Here is a 27,125-nt window from a genome sequence, read left to right as displayed (position 1 = left end):
CTCCCCCATCAGACACTGGCTGTCCTTGTCAGGCACCTGCTGCCCTGTCAGGCAGGCACTTGCCTCCCATCGTATACCAGCCGTCCCAGTCAGACAGACATGGACATCCCCTTTCGACACTCACCTCCCGCCAGACCGGCACCTCCCTTCAGGCACTGGCTGCCCCCCATGACACCCACCTCCCCCATCAGACAAGCCCATTGCTCCCTCCATGATCAGGCGCTGGTCTATTGGTCTGAACACAAAGCACAGAAAACTCCCTGGTTAGGGTGGTTTTGAAGAACCAGTTTATTCATACATTACACCAAATCATAAGCAATTTATGGGCGCCAAACTCTGACTGGAAAAAAATGAACTGATAGGATGCTTTCCAGAAAATGTACTGTGCTCACAAGTAAGACGAATCTGACCTGTTCAATTATAGGAATGAAGGAAGAGCTCCACAAATCTAAAGGGGGACAGCAGCAGCGGTGCCCCGCTCGGAGCACCTGCTCGCACAAACACTGGCGGAACCGGGGGCCTCGAGCACTGGGGCCTTTCAGCGGCTCGAGTCCCAGTCCACCACGCACCGGGGCAAGGCTCTGCAGCCGCTGTGAGTGTGTCAAGCACTTCTGGACACCGTGGGCATGTCTCAAATCCACGACCTGCTGGGGGTCAGGGACATCACAGGAAGAAGGAGCGCCGACATCCGGGTCTCCTTTGCATGTCCCCTGGCCTTCTGTGGAAGCAGTCACAAACAATAAAGCACCATCGACCACACCGCACAAACAACTCACTTCAGCCTAAGCTTTGCAAACATATTACAGAAGAGAAGATAGAATACGTTTAATGAAAAAGAATTGCTGGCATCACTTTTCCCCCCACAATATTACATAAAAATGGACACACATTAAATAAACATTCTGTTATTAATCATTAATATATTAATACCAAAAAATCATGTATAAATTAGGAAATAAATGTACAAACTATTTCACAACAGTGCTTTTTAAAATATATACACAACATTCAAGAATTCTTAATGTAAGACATTTCAGATTGAAGTTTTGGGATAAGTTCAAGTGTCCTTTTCTTTCAAAAAGTATTAATACAGCACTTAAAAAAACCACACACACACATAAAAGGCATATTTGCAGATTGGCAAGGAATAAAAATAAAACGACTTTCACAGTTATCTAGAATGTTTAACATTTTCAATGGGGAATTTTAGTCCCCGATTGAGTTTGCAAATTAGTTCTATGAAAACTGCCAAGAAAGATCAGAACAAAAGTGAGGGAGACACCTCCCTAAATGAAATTGCTAATGTCTGTGTCATTTAGCAATTAAGAACTCTCAGTTCACCGATTTAACATAAATACATATTTTTAAGCCCTTACCAGTGTCAAGAGTTTTTAAAACCCATATGCCTCTAAGATAAACACTCCTATCCCAGCATCTGTGATTCTGTCCCCACAGAAGAGGGGAAAATAGCCTAGAATAGGACCGGTACTCATCTGGGGCAATCTTTAATCTGTGCCTCGGTTCTTCATCTGTAAAATGGGAACAGTAATTGCCCTCATATTTCCCAGTGTGGACTGTCAGGATTCATTCAAGCAACAAAACAAAACAGAAACAACATAAAATACCTCGTAAACTGTAAACCATTCAACAGCTCTGGATAAATAATTACTTTACACTTTTAAAACATTTCTGAACTTACCAATTCAAAAAATCATCTTCAGTAGACCTGTCAATATTGTTTTTGTTTTTTTCTTTAAATTTTCTTGGTTGTTCTTAGAAGTATGTCAGCATTTATCCAAAGATGTTTTTAAAGTATGCATGTGGGTATTACTGTCCAGGTAAAAGTTGCCAGAATGTCTCTATTACTAATTAGTGAAATACTTTTCCTTTGACTATGCTTTTGCAAGTGAGCAGTCTTACATTTGTATAGAATTTAAGTGGGATTTAATGTCCTAGGAATGTAAAATTACTCAAATTTCCCCATATAAAAACCCTTCCTTTCGTTAGGAAGAACACAATAAAATTTGTGGGGTTCTTTTTAAAAATAAGATCTGAATTTCAGATAGCTCTAAAAGAAAAAGGACGCTTGCTTGGAGATCTGAACAAGTAGGTCCTGAAAGAAATAATATAAAACAAACAACTTGCCGACTGTTTGGGAAGTTTGGTATAAATATTTTATCAGTTTAGAATTGGCATATTAAATATTCAAATCCCAGAAACGACCATCGGAGAAACAAGGGCCAATGCCGGTCATTTCAGAGAACTGCCCTGTCTTTCCTTCAGGAACGACCCTCGTTCCTTCCCTGGGTTAGGCTAATTGTATGTTTATTTGGAATATACTCATTGATCCCTCTTCACTTTTTAGTACAAAAACAGGACATTTTGGATAAACACAATTGGCAAGAGACACAGGTAGCGTGTGAGCGTGTAAGCTCTGGGAAAGACTGTTCGCAGCCTCTCCGAGCAGAGCGTATTTATCCTTTTCATTGCGTAACAGAAACTGACCCAAAACATAGAAGATGCCCCCCCCCAATCGAGGCACAGGAAGAGGTGGCCATCCAGGGGCTGTGGTGTAGCCCGTGAGAGACAAGTTTACAACCCACATTACGACAAGTGTGTGAGGAGTCAGACCCGAGGCCCGTTTATGTGAACACATGGACTGTGCATCTTGTAGCTGTGCCCATGCCTGGGCTCAGAACACTCTGAACAAAAGGATCCCTAAAGGTAGCTAGAAACATCAAGGGGGGGACAAAAAGGAGACAACCTCTCCACTGTAGGACATACAACACTATACCACAGCACCAGATAGGTCACACCATCGAAGCGCTGTCTCTCGCCCGCTGTGCACGCTCGGCATCACACCCAGCGTGAGATGTGCACCGCGTCACATGCAGACGCTGCGCGGGGCGGAAGGGCAACCGAGAGGTCATAGCTCATCAGAACTGCCGCTGGCCCGACCATCCCCGGAGGGACATGCCACCGCAAGGCTCTAACAGGAGTGCTCGTTCCTTACTGCTGGTAATTTCCATACTGGCCCTGCAGGAGACCAAAACACGTGTTACACTTCCCTAGTCAGGAGTCAAAGTGGCAGAGAGGACCCCACCCCCCAAACCCGGGATTAGGGACGGAAGGAGGTATGAAAAGCAAGCAAGCCACCAGCCCTCTGCCTAGAGCTATGGCGCAGGGCAGTCGCTGGCTCTCTGAAAGCCATCGTCCGAGCCTGTGGCTAAGGACTGAACCAGGTCAGTGAGGCTCCTTACCAGCTCCCCCAGTAGGCCCCCCCCCACCACGTTGCCAGGGCCAGCAGCAGGGCTGGACGCAAATTTGGGCTGGGGCTCTGAGGCCAGAGCCACTCAGCCAGCCACATCTGACCCAGGTGAGTGTACGTGCAAAGGTGATTTCTCAAACCCTCATGGGCTCAGAGAATTAACATTCTAGATGGGAGCTGGCAGCCAATTCGTTTCACGCGTTATTCCGCGCGATCATGAGTGAAACCTTCGTCATGTCTCCACGGACGCGCCGGGTCTTGCCTGCTCATAGCCGTAAGGCCGCTGCTGCTGGGCGGACGGGCCCGTCTGGGATGCCCTGTAGCTTCCGTACTGCTGGCCTTGTCCTTGCTGGTAGCCCGGAGTACTGCGAGGCAGCTCCCTGGGCCGGCCCTGAGGGCGCATACCGCACCGTGAGAACGAGGCAGCACGCGCCCTGACCCTCAGGGGCGCCTGAAGCACCAGCCCGCTCCTCCTCACCCACGGCCCCCCCAGCATGAGGGCACTGAGCGTGGGAACAAGGCTGCCGCGGGCCCCCTGCGACCCGGCCGGGCTCACAGGCTTCCTGGCAGTGGCGAGTCCGCCCTGGTGGTCGCTGCAAACCCGCCCGTTAAGTACCACAGCAGCTGCTTCTCATTGGCATTCCTGTGGAAACTCAGGTGAAGCCTTTGGAAAGAACTAATAAAGGCCAAGTAATTGCTCAAAAAGATGCTATTTAATGAGTCATGGTTGCAACAGGTTGGACAAGAACCTGAAACTGCGGCTCTCCTTCCCCGCAACACGCCGCCGGCACCAGCGAGCCCAGGAAGACGCCTCACGCAGGGGGGGCCCTGCCTGCCACCCTCATTTTTCCAGAGCCTCCCGGGTGGTCCCGAGGTGCAGAGGCAGAGCCCCACCCGCCCGCATGAGTTCCCGCAGCAGGGCCCACGGCTCCGGAGGAAGGGGGCCCAGCTCTGCGCGGGCGGCACCGCGGGCGGGCGTGGGGCGGCTCCTGTTCACGTCTCGCCAGGACGCTTCAGGGGAAGACGCGTGCGCGCTCTGTGAGTGCTCCGGGAACTCACTCTTTTGACGAACTAATCACCTACTCTTCAGGCCCTAACAACGGCTTCCGGCGTGTATTCTGAATGTTAACCACATGCCCGGCCATCACGTGGTGGCAACAGTAGGCAGCTGTCCTCCTGTGACAGCAGCATCTAGAAGTACAACTCCCCTCCCCCACCCGCCCGCCCCCAGCCCCCCGGGTTCTGGGGAGCGCAGCCTGTGTGCATCTTGGGGGCTGGTTAGCATGGGGAGAGCCTCGTGTGGTTGCGGCTCTCGGCAGACACGACCCAAAGGCTGGGGTCCGGAGCAACTGTTTCAGGTGGATCTGCCTGGGGAGGACGAGCCCCACAGAGGACCAGCTATGTGCGGGCTACTATCCGGGCAGGACGGCCCTCAGTGAGACTGAGCCTGCATTCCGCTGATCTCCAGTGGACGGGGCTCTTCCCTTGTTGCTACTGGAGCGCGAGAAGCTCCCTCTGTCCACTTCTCTGTCCATGGGCCTGGAGAACAATATTTGTTGGCAGGCTCCATGGCAGAGCCTGTGAAGGCCCGCTGGCCCCGGGCACGTTAGGGAATCCTCACAGGGTGAACAAAAGCCAGCGAGTGGATGTGAGCTTCTAGAAGCTGCCGCTACGCTAACCCATACGTGGGCTGTCTCAGGTGACCGTGTGGGGGTGCTCAGAACTGGCCCACCTGACCGCGGCCCCTGGTCCCTAACGCTGTTCTCCCATCGGAGGACCCAGAGCACCTCGTGAGACATGTTGCTTCTAGGGCTAGAGCACGGAGGGGTGCCGTGGTCCCAGAGAATAAGGAGATGCTCAAAGACAAAAGGATGGGAGCACGGCAAAGGGACTGCAGGGCCCCAGGTCCCCAAAGGCGAAGCTGGACGATCTGAATCTAGGCAGGTCTAGGATCTAAGCCACTGTGTAAACTGAATGCAAAGAATACTACTGATAAATGATTAATAACTAATCATTAATTAGTTACTCTGCCTTACAGAGAAATTCCAATTCTTCCTTCCGGAGCGTGGGTTGGGTTCAGGTGGCTTGGTTCCAAAGATCAGGAAAGGTAGAGGACGAAGGGATAACCTTGATGGTGGGGGACCAGGGACTGGGGTCAACGTCAGAGATCAGTCATGTTGACATGGGATAAGAAGAACTTGCCCCCTCCCCCGTGAGGTCTTTCCAAAGCCCACGGCCCAGTCTCATCCTGAGGAAAACCTCAGGTAAGCCCAACCCGAGGATGTCCTACAAAACACCTGCCCAGTCTTGCTGAGACCGCCAAGGTCCAGAAGGACAAGGATTTCCCATGTCGGTCCCAGCCCAGGGGAGCCTAAGGAAACGTGAGACTCAATGCCAAGGGGGATCCCAGATGGGTGCTGGGACAGAGAAGGACCGTCGGGCACACAGTGAGAGCTGAGTGAACTGTGCACTCAGTCCCCAGCAGTGTGCTGGCGGGAGCTCTGAGCTGTGACGGCGGCACTGGCGGTCGGGCTAGGCGGACAGCAGGGACCTCTCTGCACTAGCTGCCAGCTTTGCAGGAAATCCAAAACTCTTCTGAAGGAAGCGGACTAAGCGTCCACTGTGCGAGGCGGCAGCGCGACCTGGCGCACGGGGCCTGCGCAGGGAGACCGCTCCCCCCTTAACCGTAGCCTTGCTGCTGCCCGGGTAGGTCTGCTGGTAGAGTACTGCTTGCTGGTACCCTGCCTGCGGCTGGGCTGCGCCCTGCTGGTTACCCCCGCCGGCTGCTGGCCGTACTGCGAGTTTCCTGCGGGGGGGAAGGAGACACACAGTGCGTTTCTGGGCACGGAGGCATTCCCCTCTCGCCACTCACGACGCGGAGCCCTTGGAAAAGCCCTGGACCAGCTCAACTGCTTCAAGGTCTTCTCTTTTCACAACAATTCGAGTGTGGAGGTACAGCCGAAGTGACCCCGTTAACACAATTCAAGGCTAATACAAGTGTTTTGGGTTGAATTGTGCCCCCCAGAAAGGTACACTGAGGCCCACGTCATGTACCTGTGCACGTGCTCTCACTTGGCAAAGGCTCTCCGCAGATGTGAACAGGTAAGGGCCCGCTGCACTGACTAGAATGGGCCTGCTTATCGCAAGAGGGCACCCGGACATGGACCTGGGGACAAAGCCCCACAACAGCCAAAGTGGGGCGCGAAGTAACGTGCCTACAAACCAAGGACACCAGGACTGCTGGAGCCTGTTGGAAGCTGGGAGAGGGTCTGGGGCGGACCCTCCAGTTGAGCCCCCGGAAGGACTAACCCTGCTGACATTGAATCTCGGCCCTTGGGCCTCCAGAGCTGAGAGAGTGATTTCTGCTGCGTTCAGCGGCCCCGTCTGCGGCACCTCGCCACACAGCCCTCGGCGCCAGGACAGCCAGACAGCAGGCCTGCAGCAGCGACTCGGAAGGAAGCACGTTCAGCCTCCGATCAACTATGGTTTCGCTTGCGTAAAGATCCCAGTAACAGAACCTGTAGACAGCTAAAAACGCGCCCCTGAGAACAGAGCTAAAAGGCACAGTGCAGTGTGGGAGCGTAAACGGAGACACCCCGAGGGTCTTGGACTAAGATCCGTAGAGTGCAGGGACCCCAGGTGTTCTCCACGCGCGCCTCGTGGTGTTGAGTCCTGCAGGGTTATTCGTTTGCGAGGCGGGCGGGTCAGCCAGTGAGAAATACCTTCTCACCAGTAAGGAAAATCCGGAACGGGACTGCAGGCCACTGTGCGTCCCAAGCAGGAGACAGGTACCCTGCATACTTCCTTTAACACCATGAGAGAAGCACAACCGCGTGCCCGTTGTACAGGTGGGGGACTGAGGCGCACCGCCAGCGGCGCAGAAGCCGGCACTATGACGCGGGAGCCGGCAGTCCGGGATGGCTCAGGGCCTCCAGAAAGGAGACTCAGGGATGTTCCAGTCCATGGCTGAGGACACGATGAGGTGAGCAGCAGCTACCAGGACACTCCTTGGAGACCGCTTACGGTAAGTTCACGCGAGCACATATTTACCTCTATAGGTTTTACAAGTTTATTTAAGTATCTCTGCACCCAACATGGGGCTCGAAGTCATGGACCCAAGATCAAGAGCCACATGTTCCAGTGACTGAACCAGTCAGGTGTCCCCACAATGCCTTCTTATTTTAAAAATCTAGCCAGTCCGCATCTGTGCCCAAAGCCTCATGGGAAGAAAGCCCATGGGAGGAAGCGCGGCGGAGGAAAGCAGGGAGGGCACCACCGTACCGTTCCTGAGTGAGCAGCACGAGCAACCGTTAACCCTTCCTGCAAACATCCTGGACGCAGGTTGCAGGGCTGCCATTCCAGAGCAGCGTGGGAGTGACCTCCCACTCACGGTTTTCCAAACACCTTCGCGAAAAGACCAATTAAAGTCTAGCGTCGTTTTTTCTGGAATAGGCCTTTGCTCTTCAACTGTGCCAAGTGCTCTGCCTTCAATTTGTAGTAAGTCCGGCCCCCAATTTGTGCAAACCCACGTCTCTAGAAGGAGGGGCGTGGAGGGGACGAGGGGCCGTCACTTGACTCCAACACCCCACGGCAGATGACTGGCCGGCCCAGAAAGGACACAGCAGCCCCCTTCTCTGTGGGGGATCCATCGTAGACCCTGTGGACCCCGGAAGCTGAGGGCAGAGCCATGCCCGCACACACCGTGCGCTCCCCTCCGCACGCACGCACCTGCCGTCAGGTGTCAGTGATGAACGGGGCACAGCCAGGGACTGTCAGTAACCACAGACGCCAGAAGACAGCCTTCACCACGTGCGGTGACCAAAGTTGTGCGATGTGGCTTCTAGCTCTGGAAACGCCTTCTGGTCCTGTGCTCACCCTCCGGTGTTGATGGAATGATGTGACCTGAGCATCAGGGGCCGGGGACAAGTGGGAGGGAGCACCTGACCCCTCTGACCCTGCGTGCGGGGAGAGGACTACTATAGTTGGCTATTTTTTTCTTTTAAATCAAAACATGTCCCGGGGCACCTGGGTGGCTCAGTGGGTTAAGCGTCTGCCTTTGGCTCAGGTCATGATCTCAGGGTCCTGGGATCGCATCCCACATCGGGCTCTCCCTCTGCTGCTTCCTCTACTTGTGTTCTCTGTCAACTAAATTAATGAATCTTTAAACAAACACACAAACCAGATCCTGGAGACGTCGTTAAGAAGCAGCAGCCTCACTGAGAACTGTCGCCGTAAAGACTTGCACCCCTCATGGGACTCAAAACCGTAGCCACGAAGAACAGCAGACGCGCGAGGGCTCTGACTCCAGGGCGCATCCTCCCTGCTGACCCTGCACACTCTCCGCTCTCCACAGTTGCTCCCTGCCCTGGGAGGCCCCGAGCTCTGAGGGATTCCTTCCTTCCAGCCGGTGCGGTCCCGGTGGGCCGGCGCGGGCCCCAGGGTGCGGTGCGCAGCCAGCGGACCTGCACAGCCGAGTCACAGAGCAGTTCTCCGGGGCCTCAGATGGTCGGTTGCTCTGCGTTTTCACAGCTTTACACCCCCTTTCGCTCTTTACATGGTAACCGATTCAGGAGCAGTCACGTGCACCTAGCCGACGGCCTGGCGCACAGCCGGTGCGCAACAAATGTGAGCAGGGGTGCCGCGGAGGACCTCGGCTCTGCTCCCACGCACCACAGAAGACCTTCCCTTCCGCGGAGCCAAACCCGGTAGCCAGGGGGCCCGCTTGAGGAACGTGGGCACAAAGGAGCCACCAGACTCAGCCGCCACCAGGAGCTATAGCCCAGTGACTCACCGATGCGTTTGATAAAACTACTTCTGGAAACGAGGCTGTGCCTTGGGGACACCACGGGCTATCCCGGAGCAGCCGCCATCCCCACTGGTCTGGACGTTTACTCACAGGGGGCATGCCGGTCTCTGGGGCAAGGCCCTGAGGGACCCCCGAGGACAGCGCTGTGACCACGGGGCTCAGGGGCGTGGATGAGTCTGGATGGCCAAAAGGTCAGGCCACTTTGATTTTCAGTGACAACTGGTAACGTTTATTGTTTCTAAATTTAGCTTTTGCACAGACGCATACGTTCATGCGACAGAAACGTAAAAGCGAATGCGGTCCCCCTTCAAGAGTTTCAGGGAAGAAGGCCACCTCCAGCCCTGCGGGCTCCCCGCCCCGTCCCCCACCCACAGCCATGGTCTCACACAGAAAGTGGCTCCCCTGACACCCTCATCCTCAACACCTGGCCCAGCCCAGAAGAATCTGCCGCAGCAGCCCACAGGAGTTCCGTGTCTTTTAACAGACTCGGTGCCTGGGGCACGGCACAGGGGACACAGGCTCCTTTCAGGCTCTGCTGCGGCAAACCTCGCAGCCAGGAAGTACAGCAGGACGCCCGAGCTGCCATGGGTTGCTCGGCAGGACCCCTCTTGGCGAGTGGTCTCTGCCTGGCTCAGTCGGCCCCTCAGCCCCTTACTCTGCCCGGCCTGGCCTACGGCAACCTGGCCCCTTCCCGGCACCAGCCCTTGCAGGCCAGCGGCCTCTCATTCTGTGGGACCGCACAAGGTCCCTGTCAGATGCCACCTCCTGTGAAGACCCTAGCACCAGCCCCCTGTGCTCCACAAGCCTCCTCATCCCGTGGTGGGACCAGGGCTTTACAGGAAACATTTTTATTGGGGCTTTGGTCCACCCCCTCATTGCTTCCACTTGAAACCCTCCACCTCCATGGGTCACAGGCTGCTTGTGCAGAGCCGTCTTCTCAAAGCACGACACCTGGCGCCTTGCGACAAGGCCTGGCAATGCCGCCCACCGTGGGGAGACCTAACCTCGTACCATGAGTACATGGAGTCCCAGCCACGGGTCCAATTAACAAGACGGAACAAAACGCTTCCAGATTCAGGAGGAAGCCGTGCCATCTGCCACACTTGCCTCGGAAGAGCAAACTTTTCGTCAGTTACGGAAGGCAAGAACACGGAACCCAAACACGAAGGAATAAAAATGTGCGCTTCCAAGTTCAAGAGGCTGAGTGCACGTCCGGGGCTTGTCTTTGGGGAAGTCGTTTCTGCCTCGGACCCTCACCTGGACAAAGCAGGGATAAGCCAAGGCACCCTGCGGCAGGGAAAGCAGTGCACGGGCATCTGGGGACGGAGGGCAGGGCTGGTCAGGGGCGTGTTTGCAGGGAGATGCTCCGGCGGCCCACTTCCTCCCGGCAGGCTGGGACCCAGAAGTGCGGATACCCGAGCGCACCCAATCCACCTGGTCAGCCTGCGGTCCCTCAAACCTCCTGTACTCACGCCGGTGACCCCGGCCGGCCGTCACAGCCAGGCACCTGCAAAGCTGGCCATGGGCCACGGTCCCATCTTGGGGGGCGGCCCAAGTTGAGGGCGAGGGAGGCACACAGAGAGAACACTCGCTGACGCCTGTCTTCCCCCAGGGGCAGTGGACGTGAAAAGCAGCTGAGGTTCAACTGGAGAGGAAGAGCATTTGGGGCACCTGTGTGGATGGGGGAGGGCCAAGGTGGTCCCAGGTGGGACCTTAGTGTGGTTGCTAACAGAAGGCAAGACCAAGGGCAGTTGTGACTGAGAAGGCACAAGGAAAGCGTTACCTGTTCACCACGAAGAGCCAACACTTAACCAGTTCCTAAAAATAATAAGGAACATCGAGTCCCTCATGAATAATTTTACTTCGAGGTGGTTGGGATGGTTCGGTTCTCTGGTTCTATACCCACCATCGGGTTCCACATTCAGCCTGGGGCGGCAGCCAGGTCACTACAGCAGCTTTGAGAACAGGAGGGGCCGACGTGGGCTGCCGCTGGGGTCGGAGGGAAGACCTGGCTCGCCGGGTGACTGGGCTAGGCACGCACAGTCTTGGGGTCTCGGAGCCAAACTCCCCAGGAAAAGAAGGCTGGGTCTGAGCTGTGTCCCTGAGCGGCACCAAATGTGTGGACGTGGGAAGCTGCTGCAGGGAAACACTCGTAACCAACCCCAGCACAGCCTCTGGGTGATTCTCCTGTAGTCTCCAGATGCCCTATCATCTCCTAGCATTGCAAGTAAAAAACCAAACTGCGTGTGGAAAACCGTACGACAGTTCTTTAAACAACTAAACACAGAATCACCCTATGACCCATAATTCTCTTCTGGATGTAAATGCAAAAAAAACGGAAGCCAGGACTCGAAGAGAGCTTTGCACACCCACGTTCACAGCAGCAGGGTTCCCAACAGCCGGGGGACAGAGGCAACCTGCAGGTGTCTGTCGACAGCTGAACGGACGCGCGCACTCCGGTGCGTCCCCGCAACAGAAAACAACTCGGCCTGACACCTGCTACGGCACACACCTCCGCAGGGAGGTCCTACTCAGCGAGCCGGGCCAGTGAGCAGGACAAACGCTGCAGGGCCCCACTTACGTTAAGGCCCTAGACTCGTCATGTGCAGACAGTGGCGTGGTGGGCGCCTGGGGTGGGAAACGGGGAGCCAGGGTCTGACGGAGCCAGAAGATCAGTCTGGGAAGAGGAGCAAGTCCGGGAGACGGACGGCGGGGACGGTGACTGCACGATGTGAATGGGCTTCGTGCCACTCAGGCTCACTCAGAAACACCCCCAGTGGTAACGTGTATTTTTAGCTAATTCTTTTAAAAAGCCACCAAAACCATCTGGGCTCACAAGCGGCCCGTTTCACGTTTACTGTTTGTTGCCCTCTTCCGGGCCTGCTGCCAGCCCTCGCCCTGTCCCTACTTTGGACACCCGGACCAGGAAGCCGGGGCCAAGCCCGCTGGGTCCCGCTTCCCTGGGACTTTAAGGTTTTTTCCTCTCTTGGGGTCTCCCAAGGGCGGGGAAGTACCTTCGCTGTTTGGGGGCCCCGCCGAGAAGTAACGTGCGGGCTTCTTCCCCGTTGTGTGTGTGGTGACCTCATGCTGGAGGCCGGACGTCGGGCGGGCGTTGTATTCCCAGCGGGGAACCGGCGCGAGCTAGTCACTGGCTTTCTGCTGACGAAGCCGGCTCCTCTCACCACCGCCTCGCCTCACCTCCACCAGAAAGCCCCCGGGGCAGCTCCACTGAGGAAGGCTAGTGGGGGGTGGGGACTGCCGCAGGCTTTACCAGGCCAGCAGATGTCCGAAGAAGTGGCCAGGCCGGATCCAAGGAAGCCTCACGCTCCACGAGCCCTGCCCGGCTGGCTCGGGGCTGGGCAGGGGCTGAACCTGCTCCACTGAGTCTGGAACTCCGGAGGGGGTTCAACAGAGCTCACAGGCCCCAAGCGGCTCAGCGGGCCTGATGGTGGAGTCTGGGCCCCTGCCACCCCCACGCGGCCAGTCAAGCCCCCTCCACCCACCTGCGTCGTGAACGGGGACGCGTGACCTGCATGTGTGGCCTCGGCGGCACACTTGGCCCCGGAGCCCCACCACCGGCTGCAGCCGCGCGTCGGACAGCGAGCTGTGTGCGCTCCTTACCGCCCTCATAGTAGTGCTGCGTGGACTCCTCGAAGGACCGGGTCGTAGCTCTGCTCTGTGTAGGACGACTGCTGGTAGGCGTAGTCGCCGTGTCCTGCGGCAGACAGAGGCCACGTGCCGTCAGCGAAGGCCCGGACGGCCGGAACCGAGCGTCCTGCACTGGACCTGGATCCGTTTTCCCTGCACAAAGCCCAGGAAGGGGCTTCCGACCGCCACCTAGCTTCCGTTTCCTCCTTTAAGATGCAAACCACCACCCCCGCATGTGGGCTGGGCGTGAGGACCCGAGGAGCACGGTGCATAAAGGGGAGAGGGTGTGTCAGTGCCTGCCCCGCAAGGAGCTCTGCCGCACCGCCACCCGGGCCACAGCTCCTGGGGTACCCGCTGGGGTGCGCCCTGCACCCTCAGGAAGCCTTTGTCACCGTTCCCTGGCAGGGGCGCTGCTACCTCCTATGTGCTCCCTACCTGGCGTTGTCCCTCCTCCCAAATTCCACCCGCCCTCTAGGACCACTCTGGAAGCCACCTCCAACCCTGGGACTGTTGAGGAACGACTGACAGGTGAGCACCGGAGGAAAGCAGCAGACACGCGGCTCAGCGGCGACACCCTCCTGAAGGCATCTCACGAGAACACTTGTGTCCTCTTAGGAAACTGTCTCGTGCGCCTGTTCATCCCAGCCGTAACCCCTACTGTGTCTCGGGAAAGGGGATGAGGGGTCTTGAATCCGTGAGTAGCTATGGCCTGAGACCAGCCCTGCCCTCACCCTCATCCCCAAACACACTTGGGCAAGGGGGTCTCCGGGGGCTCTGCTGGCAGAAGTCGGGGCGACGCGTCCAAACGGGAGTGACCAGAGAGCAGCGGCCGGGAGCCGCCGAGGGTGCCCGGTGTGACGGCATAGCACGGGCGTGGGCCTCACCATCGGGATAGTATTGCTGGCTCATGGGCTCCGAGGCGGCCTGGCTATGGCCGTACTGCTCGCCGCCGTAGTACTCCTCCTGGCCCAGGTACTGCTGGGACGACCCTGGGGGTGACAGCACATGGGGGACATTAACTCAGAACACTCACTGTCACAGGATAACCCCCACCCCGGCCGCCTGGGTATTCTCCCCCACGTCCAGACCCGGGCACCCGAGACTTGGAACTTATAAATACAACCGCCCCACCCGACTCCAGCCCCTACAGCAGCTCGAGCCAGGTCCGCCTCTAGGAGCAGCACAGGCTCTCAACCTTCTGCGCCCCGTGAGCAGCACACAGCTCCAGACCCCCCACCCCCTCGCTTGATGCTAAGGACCGTGCAGAGCCTCCCACCCCAGTTCTCGGGGAGGAGGCGGGGCGTAGGCAGTACCTTGCTGGGAGGGCCGGTAGGGCGCCATGGGCCGTTGGCCCATCATGGTGCTGCCCTGCCCGCTCTGGCCCATCATGGCGATGGATGACTGGCCCTGGTAGTGCTGGCTGCCGCCCTGGGCCGAGTTGTAGTGGGACGAGGCTGCCTGCTGGTGCATCATGGACACTGGGCGACACGACAGACCCGAATAACCCCGAGAAGCTCCCTGGGAGGCACCCTGACCCCGCACCCCAGACCCCAACGGCGCCCTTCTCCTGGACCCAGACCTCAGCTCCCGGGCTGCCTCCACACGCTGGAAAATCGCCAGTCCTGTCCTCCTGCACCCCTAAGGCTGCTCCCAGAGGAGCCAGGCCTGTGTCCGCCTGGGAGACCTGGGCCTCTAAGGCCCCTGGAGGGCAATCTCTGCCCCTGCCCCCGTCCGGTGGTGCCGCCCCTGCTCGGAACCTGCTGGGGCAGCACTGAGGAGAACCACGTCAGAAATAGACGCCAACAGGCGAAATCTATTTTAGTAACATGTTTTATTTGACTCCATATACCCAAAATACTCTTATTTTCAGTATATAATTGATAATAAAAGTAAACTAAGGAGATACTACACGTTTCCCTTTCCGTATTAAGCCTCTGAACTCTAGTGCCTGACGTTCTGGGACATCTGCATTCGGGCCTGATGGTACCAGTGCTCAACGTCTGTGGGCCTGCACTGCCCCCATCCCGAGTGAGCCTGACTCTGTCCCCTGAGGAGGGGATGTGTCGCCCCTCGTCAGAGCCCTCCCCAGAGCTGCCACAGGAAACCAGTGGAAACCCAGACCCCAGGGTCCCCCCCACTTCAGAAGGGCCCCAGGACCCTGTGTGCAGTGTGCACACATTTCAGAGGGCCCCAGGGACCGTCCCAGGGTTGAGGGGGTGCCCCAGGGCGGAGCAGGGCAGTACCTGGGTTGGACTGCATGTTGATGTTGGCCCGTGACACGTAGTTGCCGATGGCACCCTGGCCCTGCAGGGGCACGCTCTGTGAGGTGGGTCCTGAGTGGCTGTAGCCGGGCCCCGAGCCGTGGCCGCTACCGGACATACTCATGGAGGTGGTGGGCAGCGTGCTTTGGGCCGTCTGCTGCATGGACACGTGGTTTGGACCTGCCAGGAGCAGAGGGAGGACCCCAACCCCATGGAAGCCTGGCCTTGCTGCCAGACACCCAGAGTTCCTTCACGTGACCGCGGGGACAGAGACTAGCCCGTGGCCAGCAGCGCGCCGAATGAAGTGACGGTCAAGTGCTGAGCCAAGAAACAAGCACGCGTGCTGACCGAGGAGAGGACCCGCCGGTTGGCTCTCGCAGGGACAGCTCCCAGCGGCTAGCGACGGGTCCTGCTCCAAAGAGAACCTTTTTGCTCTAGGTTAAAAAGATCCACGTGGAACCCCACACGCTGGACAGGGCTGCGATTTGACACTGTCAAAGCAGTAGAGGATGTGGAGTGCTGGATTCCCTTTGCACGCGACCCCCCGCGCTCGGGCGCCCGGGCACGGCAGCAGACCAGCAGCCCGGGCCTCAGGAGGAGGGAGGGCCCCCGTGAAGCTCTGCAGGGGCATGGGGCACCCTACTGAGACAGCGGTCACCCAGAAGCCTGCGTGGCTTACGTGCTTCCGGGAGCCATCCCCAACCCCGAAGGGCTCAGGGCTACTCACCGTTGCCAATCTGGCCCTGCATGAGGGAGGACGGAGGCAGGCCCGTGCCAAGGGCATCGCTGAGGCTGCCCTGGGAGTGCAGGCTCTGGCTGGAGCCGCTCTGGGACAGCGCTCCGGGGCCCAGGTTCATGTTCTGGGTCGGCGGCTGAGGGAGACAGGGAGGTAACAGGGACGTGGTTAACCCGGAGAACAAGCACCTGAAGTCCTCCGGGGCTCGGGCGGCTCGTGAGGCCCACCTGTGCTTCACGGCCACCTGGCCAACGTCTACAATGCCCCCGTGGCTCTCGCATTTGATCAGCTGCGGATGACCAGGCCCCACCACCTCAGGCCAAGGGCACGACACACTAAGCATTCTCGTGGGAACATTCAGAACTTACATCAACACGTACTCAGAGACTCAAAGCTGGGCCCGCTTTCCTGGGGATACAGCGAACCACCTCGTCAGCCCGCCAGACTGCACTGCCCTCACCTCACTCCACACCGCTCGGCTGGCCAGGATTCCTGCGCCCCTCGTCCACACCACCCCACGCCCCAGAGCCTTTGCACACACTGCCCTGTGCCTTAGCCTTGGCATTCCCATTGCCCCTCCCCTCTGTATGCGCTGTCTACTACAGGCCCAAGTCTGACCGGCGTGGAGGGGGCATGGGACGGAGCGACCCCTGCGCCCTCACCTCCCGGATCCGGACCAAACCGCAGCTCCGGAGCCTCAGACGCATGAGCTACCCAGACCCGGCCAAAGACAAAGCTCCCAGCAGGACCCGCTGCTGCCCCCGGGGTGAGGAGTCGCACTTTCAACGGGCCACCGTGTTGGTTTAATGGTTTTGTCAGTTAAACACTTCCTGGCACTCATGATGTCACTTTCCAGGGGACTTGGGGACATCGAGAGATGAGCCATTCCCGGCGACAGGGTTGTCCTGGAACCTCCCTGCGCATCACGGCCAGCACGGGCCGGGCCCTCCGAGGGCTGCGCCTTCTTGTCCCCGTGCGGGAGGCAGCCACCGCCGGACCTTGTCTTCACAGCAATAATTTGATTTTGGGAAAATGGGTTTTAAAAAGTCAGAAGAAAACCGCTTACACGGACGTGTGCAGTGTCCCCGCACTGCGTGCCTCTGTGGTTTTGCTGGGAGGTCAGAGCTGGGTCCGGTCCTGGGCCGCCACCCTTCCAATAGCTCATCCCCACACCACTTCCTGTCCTCCCGAGTCCCGCCTCCCACCATGTCTAGGTTTGGAGCCTCGGGGTCACCTCCCTTGGCTAAAGAGACTGAAGTCGCAATTCTGAACAGTCCACTTCAGAGCCCGCTGGCTGGCCACTCGCCCCCTTCCCCCGCGCCTGTGACGTGGTCACCGCAGGTGACGAGCTCAGACTTCCGCTCCCCCCAGTGGCAGCCTGAAGCTGCGCCTGAGCGTGCTGGGTGAGGGCGCGGCCCCCGGCCCCCGGCTGCGGGCACTCACGGCGGGGAGCAGGGACTGCATGTTCTGGTTGGAGTCCGCGATTGTGGCCAGGTAGACCAGGTTTCCGGTGCAGGATCTGCTGGTACCTGCAGGTCAGGGGCGTGCGGTGAGGCAGAGGGGCCGGCAGGCCCATCGTAGCCAAGCCCTTGGGGGGACAGGCCTCTGACACTGCCCGGGGACAGGACGGGTGAGGGAGCAAACTGTGCTTTAGGACAGGGCCAGACAGGGACCAAGGTCCTGAGCGGGATCCTGTCTGATGACAACACGTGGAAAGACCCCACGGTGGTGGCCAAGGAGGGGGGTGTCAGCAGGTCTGTTCGGAGAATGGTGGGGAGGGGGGCAGGAGGCACAAGACAGAGACTGAGGGAGACACAGGAAGAAATGCCAGAAAACAAGGTCTATTCCATGGGACCCTGACACCCGGCCGACTCGATACCTTCACACCCCTGAAAAGGTTCCCCCAAACAGGCCAGAGGGATACGGGGAGAGCCCAGCGTGGCGGTGGCTCACACATGTCACACCTGTGGGGGGCTCAGACGGCTGGCGCTCGCGCTCCTGCTCTGAATCCAGCCCTGGGGGTCACCTGGGGTCCTACCCGGAGAAGCTCACGGTCCCCTGGTGTGTCCCCAGCAGTCCCCTCTCCACCCACACTTGCGGCCCCCCAAACCTTCTGCCCTCCTTGGAGTGCCATTCTCTGAGGGGGACCGCCGTGGCCCTCCGGTCACTTACTGGGCGCACTCGGCCGTCTTGCCCTTGCTCTGGTAGTCCAAATGCACTGGATCAGATGGTGGTTTCATCCAGCATCTGTGGGGGAAGCACACGTGAGCACGGACACACACGCTTCTGCGGTGCCCGCTCGAGGCGGATGACAGGCTGCCTGCGGGAGGCGCTCCGTCACGTGCACGCTGGTGACGGTCACCGGCGTGCGGGTGTTCATGAGGGAGGCCTGGAACTCTCCCACGCCAGCCCAGCCAGCAGGACCGAACACATCCCACAGCCCGGGCTAAGCACAGCCTCCCACGTGCCAGGGTCCACCCCTCCGCAAGCCCAGGGGCAGGCTCTGGGTCTTGCGCTCGGCAGAGGAAATCCCACAGCCCACGGGACTCGCCCTTTAGGACCCTTAACCGCAGAGCGTCGGTCCACCCAGCTAGGCTGGGCCTGGACTGCACAGGAGGGACGCAGGAGCCCTGACTTCCCGCTCGCAGGGCCCCACACCGCGGCCACACGAGCGGCACCTCCCAGCCCTGCAGAGCATCACAAAGCCCAGTAAGCGCCAACTCTTCGGGACTGGCCCTTGGGGGGCAGCGCCTGGGGCAGCCTGGGGACACCCAGGAGGCGGCGAGGGAAGAGGCACAGAGAGGTCCGACGGGAGCAGGGGAAGCACGGGAGGGCTGCACCGGCGGGGTGGGGGTATGACCAGGCAGCCTGCCCTGCCGGCTGGGGTCTGGTGGGCACTGGGCACGGCCGGGGCAGGGGGCGGGGGCATGCCTGGCCGCACACAGAAGATTCGGCTCATTCACCACCGGTGCTTGGACCCAGCTTCTGTCCTCGGGGAGGAGGGGCAGGCTGGACCCAGGGCAAAACGCTGCTTTCCACGAAAAGCTCTTTATTCAGACAGCTGTGCTAAAGGAAACATCTAGACCTTTTGTCCCCAACAAACGGTGCCTGGTCACCGCGGCGCAGGTTCTCCCGGGCAGGCGCAGTTCTGTGGGCCCCTGAGCCAGAGGAGGGGCCCATCTGCTTGCCACTGGCCAGAGCGACACCCACCCTTCCACCCGGGGCACTGCCCTTGGACCTCGGAGTCCTGTCCTATGGAGCTTGGGGCCCAAGCCCGCTCACGGAGGGGCGACTGGGGGCAGAGGGCACCCCCCGTCCCGCGCAAGGCCAAGTCTGCCGGGAGGCCCCATATGAGCCACCCCCGCCCCCAGCCTCTGGACCCAGGGCTCGGTCTCTCTTGCTCTAAGCGCTCTGTCCTCCCCGGCTGTGGAGCGCGCACCCCCAGTTCTGTGACTTCCGCAGAGGCCAAGGAGCCTGCCCAGGTGGGAGAGGCGGAGGGGCCCGGGGCTCAGGGCCGGGAACGGCCCAACCACTGGCGCCGAGGCTCTCCGTCGGGCCCCTGGCCCAGACGCTCGAGCAGCATCGTGCCCAGGGTCCACGGCAGCGGCGGCCGTCGTCACCGTCCCCACGCTTCCCGGGGCCCGGGGACACGCTCGCCTGGAAGGGCGAGAAGAGGAAAAAGCAAGGGACAGAGCACGATCGCCGCGACGTCAGAAACACGCAGGACAGAAGGCCAGGCCAAGGCGGGTGAAGGGCGGCTGACTGGAGGCCCCGAGCTCCGACCCGGCGCCCTCGGGGCGCGAGGGACAGGCCGCGGCTGCCATCACCGCTCGGCTCTGCGACGTTCCGGAAACTGGGGGGGCGGCAGCCGGGCTCCAGCGGGGAGACAGCCGCACCCGCGCCCAGACAAGGCCCCCGCTCCCCGCAGGAGGCGCGCGAGACGGTCCGGGGAAGGGCGGCTGCGGAGGCCGAGCGCGGGCCCCAGGGACGCCACGGACGCCGCGGACCACGCCCACGCCCGAGCGCCCCGCCCCGCCCCCAGCCCGGCCAGGGCCTCCGCGAGGGCTCCCGGGAAGCCGCCCGGAGCCGCCGGGGCCACGGGGCGCACCTGCGGGCCGCGCAGGGCCGGTAACGTCCCCCGCAGCGGAGGAGACGGCGTCCGCCAGTGCGAGCCCCGAACACAGCACGGACCCCACAGAACAGGGCCCTGGGCGGTTTCTGTACTGACCGGAGCAAAAAACCGCCGGTGGGCCGCCTGGGGGGCTCGGTGGGTTAAGCCTCTGCGGTCGGCTCAGGTCTCGGCCGCATGGTCTCTGGGTGGTGGGGATCGAGTCCGGCTCTCTGCTGAGCGGGGAGCCCGCTTCCCCCTCTCTCTGCCTGCCTCTCTGCCTACTTGCGACCTCTGTCTCTCAAATAAATAAAATCTTAAAAAAAAAAAAAAACAAACCCGCCAGTGGAAGGGTTGGAATACAAAACTAAACGAAAACTCCTAGAAAACAGATTAAAAAGACTGAAATAGAAAACAGAAAAGATGACAAAATTAGAAAAAACATCCAAGTGGCAAGGAACTATTCTTCCCAGACTTTCCGGAAAGAAAACACACGGAGACATTCATCCAAAAAAATCGTTCAGTGTGTTTCCCAGAACTGAAGGAGGTGACTTTCCAGACTAGAACTTTCTCCCAGGGGCCAGTTTGCCAAAAACATTGAGGACAAAGAGAGATCCTAACAAGAATGGACTGAGAAACCACGGCATTGAGTTCTTTCGCACAAGCCAGAAATTGGTGAACTGTGGAAGAGTAATGGCCTCATCCCGAGGGGAGGTTTCCTGAGGAAACATGACCAATCTCGAGGGGGGCCTTCCTGAGAGAAATGACTGATCCTGAGGGAAGGCTTTCTGAGGAAAGATAAATCCTGAACTGGATTTCCCAAGAAGAAATTACCTGTCCTGAGGTGTGTTGGGGGGGGGGGGGGGGGGGGGGGGGGGGGGGGGGGGGGGGGGGAGAGTCCTTCCTGAGAGAGATGATCCATCCTGAGCGAGACTTTCTGAGAAGGGATGACCTGATCTCAAGAGAAGGATTCCTGAGGAGATAGCCAATCCTGAGCAAGACTTCCTGAGGAGAAATGACTGATCCTGAGGGGAGGCTTCCTGAGGCGACATGACTGATCCTGTGCAAGACTTTCTCAGGAGGGATGATCTGACCCTGAGGGGAGGCTCCTGAAGAGAAATGACTGACCCTGAGGGGAAGCTTCCTGAGGAGTCATGACCGATCCGGAGCAGGGCTTTGAGGAGGGATGACCTGATCCTGAGGGAATGCTTCCTGAGGAGAGATAACCAAACCTGAGCAAGACTTCCTGAGGAGAAATTACCTATCCTAAGATGTGTGTGTGAGGGGGTGTCTTCCTGAAGAAAGATGACAAATCCTGAGCGAGACTTTGTGAGGAGAGATGACCCGATCTCAAGGGAAGGCTTCCTGAGTTGATGGCCAATCCTGAGCAAGACTTTCTGGGAGAAATTACCTATCCTGAGGTATGTATCTGGGAGGTGTCCTTCTTGAAGGGAGATGACCTATCCTGAGCGAGACTTTCTGAGAAGGGATGACCCGATCTCAAGAGAAGGCTTCCTGAGGAGATAGCCAATCCTGAGCAAGACTTCCTGAGGAGAAACGAACTGATCCTGAGGGGAGACTTCCTGATAAGACACGACCAATCCTGAGCAGGACTTTCTGAGGCGAGATGACCCAAGAGGTTTGCAATACCATCTGGAGGGGCCGGTAGTGAGGTCAACAGTGAGTTATGGCTGGTGAGTGGCGGTGAGATCCTTGTCTTAGTGTCTCTCTCCCATCTCTGCCCCTCTGATCTTCCCACCCAAAGCCATCAGGCTGAGACAGCCTCTGCTTTTTGTGGACATACGCCTCCCTCACCGTGTGTATAGGTGGAGCAGTTTCTTCCTTCTGGCTATGCTGGTCCTTTTCTACTCTGATGTTTTGTTGGAGATTATTCCGTATCAGCAAATAAGATACAATCCCACGTGGGATTCACTCAACCTCACACCTTCTGCTGCTACAACAAAAGGGCCCCAGTGCTCGCCGCCCACAACATGCGGTGGATGGACCTCGAGGGAAGCTCCTAGGAGCAGCCTGCGGTGTGAGAGGGAGCGACCCCGGCTGAGCGGACGGACAGCTGCGTGAGCATCACAGGCGGTGGTGAATCAGCACTTGGCACTTCCGCCGCCTCTGCCGACTCCGGTCTCAGGGCAGCCACGCCACTCCTGGATCAGGGCCCCTCTCCACCCGCAGCCACCGGGGAGCGCACGAGAGCAAGTGGTGTCGGACTCCACTGAGGAAAGCCAGTGGGACCCAGCAACGGACGCGACCTGACGTGAATTAGGGGTGTGGGTTTAAAAAAAACCCAAGCGCACATGCCAGGCGTTCTCGGGAGGAGCTGGCCCTGCCCTGTGCTCTAGCTCTGTGTCCGACCCCCGCGGCCCATTTCCAAAATCTAAGGACACAGCAAAACGCACTTAATGTGATCGCGACAGCAAACACGCTTTTGTCTTCCTGAGGGCACGCGGGAGTCGCTTCCCGTCTTCGTCTTCGGGTCTGCGAGCGCGCACGGATGCCGGTCACAGGCAGCAAGACCGCTCGGCTTCGTGAGAGCTTCCGCGTGCAGGGAAGAGGCGCGTGTTCTCTCCAAGGCGCCACGTTCGCACGCGTCTTGCCCAGGGAGCAGCGGCCCTGTGTTCTTCTCGGTACGACCCTGGACATGCCACCGTGACCTGCCATCCGGGAAGGGCCCCTCACACCGTTTTCAGATGCCACGGATAAATTCCGGTCAAGTGAGGCTGCCCAGCGCCTTCCTGTGCCCGTCGCCTGGCTTAGCCAGAAGCACAGCCTGCGAGGAACTCACAGCGCCCCCTTCAGACTTAGCGCAGAAAGGCTAAGTCTGAAGAAGATCGGAGTCCAGGAAGCTCCCCTGCAGCTCCGTGGGCTCCCATCCTCGCCCTCAACGCAGGGGCCTGCTGCTGCCCCGCCTCGCGGCACGTCTGCGCTGACACGCACAGGAACCGCCAGCGGAGCTGTGCGCTCCCACGGGAACCGCACCGGCCAAGGGCAGCGGGACGCAGTTACGAGACCCCTCTTTGCAGCAACATCTAGCACCTTCTCCCTGGAGCCTTCGGACTAGTCACGTTCACGGGGCCAGGCGGCCAGTCAGGGCGCACTCTGCGGTTCAGGCAGGAAAGACCGGCCCGACCTCCTCCTGCACAGGTCCCCCTCACAGGGGGCCATCGGGCCGGGCCCCCGACGCCTGCCCCCATGGGGCTGGGGATCCCAGCGCCACCGGCCTCTGACTCCGGAGCACACGGGGCAGGGGAACGGGTTGGGGCGGAGGGCCAGAGCCCCGGGAGTGCCCTGGGGGACCAGCCGTTAGCGTCATGTGGCAAACCCCGGCTGCTGCCCGTCCGTCCGCCTCGGAGCTGCACCCTCGGCTGCGGCGAGGAAAAGCGCGCCCGCAGACGCGAGCCCCGCACTTCCCTCAAATGCTTCCTCGTTCTGCGGGCCTGCGGGGCTCTGTGGGGCTCTGAGGGGCCCCGGCAGCAGGCCAGGCGCAGCCTTCTCTGGAGGGATGCGCGGACGGGAGGGCTCGGCCGCGTCCACGGAGCCCACCCACCCCCGCACTGTGCTCCCACCCGCAGCACCGCCTCTGTCCCTGCGGAGGGGACCACTTCGGTGCTCCCCTTGACCCGGGCTCTGCTCCGGGGAGAAGGCTTCCCGTCCCAGCAGCCTCAGACCGCCGGTCAGCCAAGGTGGGGCTTGGCCTCCACGGGCCGTCTGCAGCCGGGGGACAGGCCACTGCACTTTCCTTACCGAACTAGCCCGCATTCTTTAAGACAAATCCCATGTCTGAGAGAGCACACGGCAACCGCCCCCGGTCTCGGTGGCCACCCCTTCCCTCTGTGCCCCTGGAGGCCAACGGGGCCCCTGACTCAGAGCCTGGGCAGGGCACCTGCCCTCACGCGGCTCACCTTCCCACACTGGACCTGCAGTGGCAACAGCCCCGGGGCCCAAACGTCTACCAGCTCCGACCCGCCTCTACAGAGCCCGCCTCCCCACCGCACAGCCGGGCGCACGGAGAGACAGATGCTGTGGCCACCCTCTGGCCAAGAGAACGGATTAGGAAAACCAACACTAGCAGTAACGGGCGACGCTGACATTTACTAAGCAACCACTGTGCCCAGCAACGAGGAGGGCTCTGCCCAAGTGCCGGTGCGCCCGGCCCCTCTGCTGTGCCCGCGCCCAGCCCCGCGGCCCGTGCTGGCGAGCAGGGATTCAGGAGGCCCCAGCCAGGGGGAGCTGTGAGGGCGGATCCCGGCCTGCAGGCCACCTAGCCAGGTACGGGGACCCCTGGAGTCTGCGGGGATACACCGCCCATCTCCACCTCGGGGGCCCTGGCGAAGTCCCATTCCCTGTGGTTGGCAGAGTCAGTCCCGCCTACGTCTCCCACGCAGCGCAGCGGTGTCTGGTCACCGCGAGAGAAAGCACGGCAGCACACAGGGCAGGCTCCGCCGATCCGGCTGGCCCTCCCCGCCGTTCCCGTTTTGGTCCCATGACCTGCTCCGTGCAGGCCACCAGGGTGACCACCCTCGATTCCTTCAATCTTTCATACGCTCCTACACAGGCCATGTGTGAGACCACCTGCAACTCCCTCGACGTTCTAGACCCCTCCTACCCTTGCACCTCGGTTTTCCTAGTCTGGAGTCCCGCTGCCCCCCATGCCCTCTGTCCTGGGTTACACGGTGGTCCTCAGGGCGTTGTGTTTCAGTCGTAATCCCCGGTGTCCGCAAATGCGGCCTTATCTGGAGATAATGATCCTTGCAGGTGTGATCAAGTCAAGGTGAGATCAGACGGGAAAAGAGAGGGCCCTAAGCCCTGTGACTGGCATCCTCGAGGAAAGAGAGGAATTTGACACAGAGATGAACACCACGGGAAGACCGAGGCAGAGATGGGGGACGCGTCTACATGCTGGTGGCACCAGGAACTCAGAGAAAAATATACAGCAGATCCCCCCAAAAGCCCAGAAAGTCACCAACCCGCCAACACCTACATTCTGGACATCGGGTCCCCAGACTGTGAGAAATTACATTTCCGTTGGTTTCTTTTTCTTTTTTTTAAAGATTTTATTTATTCATCTGACAGAGATCACAAGTAGGCAGAGAGGCAGGCAGAGAGAGAGGGGGAAGCGGGTTCCCTGCTGAGCAGAGAGCCCGATGCGGGGCTCGATCCCAGGACCCTGGGATCATGACCTGAGCCGAAAGCAGAGGCTTTAAGCCACTTTTTAAAAGCACTAAGTTTACGAGGACATCATGGCAGTCCCCGAACACGCTCACATCTGGTTTCCCCGACACCTCCAGTGACGGACGGCGGTCGCCCGTGCTCCTGTGCGCCCCGAGCCCCGACTGCGCCCGGCACAGCGCCAGGCTAGACACAGACGCGGGATGATTCAGTGACTCACAAAGCTCTGGGTGCTACACTCGCCACCTTATCGCCGGGACAGGGTGAGAGAGAGGACACCTGACTGGACCATCAAGGCTGAGGTGGAGTTTGCCCGACAAAGTCCTGCTCAAATACACCCTAAGGTCAAGCTACTTCCCGGCGCGCCCGGCCGCGCTGGCTCCCGAGGAACCCGGCTTCTGGCAACCCTCCACGGTGAGCGGAGGACGCGCGCCTCCGAGCCCCGCAGCCTGCGCAGCGGAGCCCCGGCTGCGTCGCCCGGCAAGGCAGGTACTGCCGGCTCACCCCGCCGGGGCACCCCGGCTGAACGGCCGACCCGGACCCATTTCCGACCGACGGACAGCGGGCTTCCCTCTCCGGCCCGCGTCGGGGAGCAGGGCCCGCCGCGCACCCTTCTGGGGCGGCCTTGGGGGAGCGTTCGTGGGGGCGAGGGCACAGCGCCGACTACGGAAGGACCGTTAGGCCAAAGGCAGCTGCGGAAACGGTCACTGCGCCCATGACGTCCGAGCTCCAAAACGCCGAAGTGCCAGGGACCCCCTCGGACTTGGGGCCAAGCGCGCCTCTGAGCCTCCGCCCAGCCAAGCCCTGGGCGATGGAACCGTCCTGCTCCGGAAGCGCGCTCTCCGGGAGTCTCCCCGCGAAGCACGAAGCTCCGCGAGGTCCCGGGGTCCTCGTCTGTAAACAGGGACGCCGGTCACCGCCGCAAAGCATTAAGCGAGATTAAGACCTGTAAAGCCCTTGGCCGCGCGGCGCGCTCCGTCCGTGTGTCGCGGCTGCCAGGTCGCTCTCCCGCTCACAGCCCGCGGCCGCACACCCGCGCCAGAGCCGTGCCCAGCGGGAAGGCGGAGGACAAGGTCCACAGGTCCCGGCGGGACCTGGAGGAAGGGATCCCTCGGGGGCTGCTCGTGGGGACCCGGGCGGACGCGGCGCCAAGAACCCCGAGGGCGAAGGAGCGATCAGGGCGGCTCCCCGCGGCGCAGGGAACACTCAACGGGAGCGGCTCGTGCCGCCCTCCTCCGGGAAGCGCCTTCTGACGAGGAGCACGAAAATTCAGGGCGCCGGGCTGCAAGCGTCAGGCCCCGGGGCGGGAGGCCGCCGCCGCGAGACCCAACTTCGGACGCGGGGACGCTGGAAAGCGAGCGGGGAAAGTTTCTGTCAGGTGAGGAGGCCGCCGGGTGTCCGCTGAGGACGCCGGACCCGCGCGGGAGGGCGGCGCAGCGCGGCCGGCAGGGCGACCCCGGGCCCCGCGCGCTCCGGGAGGGGCTCCGGGCCGCCGGCTCGGCGCACCCCCCCACGCCCCCGCGGGGGCCTCGCAGGCGCGGGCCCCACGGCCGAGCGGCGGGCGGACCGGGGTCGGCCCCCGCCACCCCCCCACCCCGAGCGCCCGGACCGCCCGCCGCCAGCCAGGCGGACCCCCGGCCCGGTCACCCCGTCGAGCGGACGCGGGCGGCGGCGGGGGGCTCGGCGGGGTCGCGGCGGTCGGCTGCGCCCCGGCTTTGTTCGCGCCCCGCGCCCGCCCCGCGCGCCCCGGCCCCGCGCGCCCCGGCCCACCTTCTGGATGGTCTGCTGCGTGACCTCCCCTTTGCCCCGCGGCCGGGCGGACGCGAAGGCCACCGACATGGTCGCGCGCGGGATGGGCCCGAGGTCCTCGGGGCTTCTGCTCCGGCGGCGCTCGGCGGCCCCGGGCGCTCATTCTCCGCAGTCGCTGGGGGGCGGGGGGGCTAGGGGGCGGGGCGGGGGGCGCGGGGGGCGCCGCACCGTGGGCTCGCCCGCCCCGCCGTGCCCCCGCGCCGCCCCCGGGCCCGCCGCGCCGCCGCCCCCGCGCGCCCCCCACACCCGCGGCCGAGTCCCAGGCGACGCCCCGCGGGCGGCCCCTCCGCGCCCCGCGCCCGGCC

General features: G+C 60.6%; 1 protein-coding gene across 1 annotated transcript; it reads right to left on the bottom strand.

Moving 5' to 3' along the window:
• Window positions 1-264: 264 nt before the first annotated feature.
• SS18L1 (SS18L1 subunit of BAF chromatin remodeling complex) lies at window positions 265-26,971 on the bottom strand. Its single transcript, XM_053447872.1, is given in 16 exon segments — window positions 265-3,036; window positions 3,531-3,659; window positions 5,954-6,037; window positions 6,040-6,074; window positions 12,696-12,735; window positions 12,737-12,789; window positions 13,607-13,711; window positions 14,036-14,200; window positions 14,966-15,163; window positions 15,711-15,855; window positions 17,163-17,225; window positions 17,227-17,248; window positions 17,892-17,934; window positions 17,937-17,957; window positions 17,960-17,966; window positions 26,782-26,971. Coding segments are annotated over 16 exon segments (1,206 nt in total). The 5' UTR covers window positions 26,851-26,971; the 3' UTR covers window positions 265-3,009.
• Between the last annotated feature and the right edge of the window lie 154 nt (window positions 26,972-27,125).

This window comes from Lutra lutra, chromosome 9 (assembly GCF_902655055.1).
Source record: "Lutra lutra chromosome 9, mLutLut1.2, whole genome shotgun sequence".
NCBI lineage: Eukaryota > Metazoa > Chordata > Mammalia > Carnivora > Mustelidae > Lutra > Lutra lutra.
The sequence above is the reverse complement of the archived record's forward strand: the minus strand, read 5'-3'. Positions and strand labels throughout refer to the sequence as shown.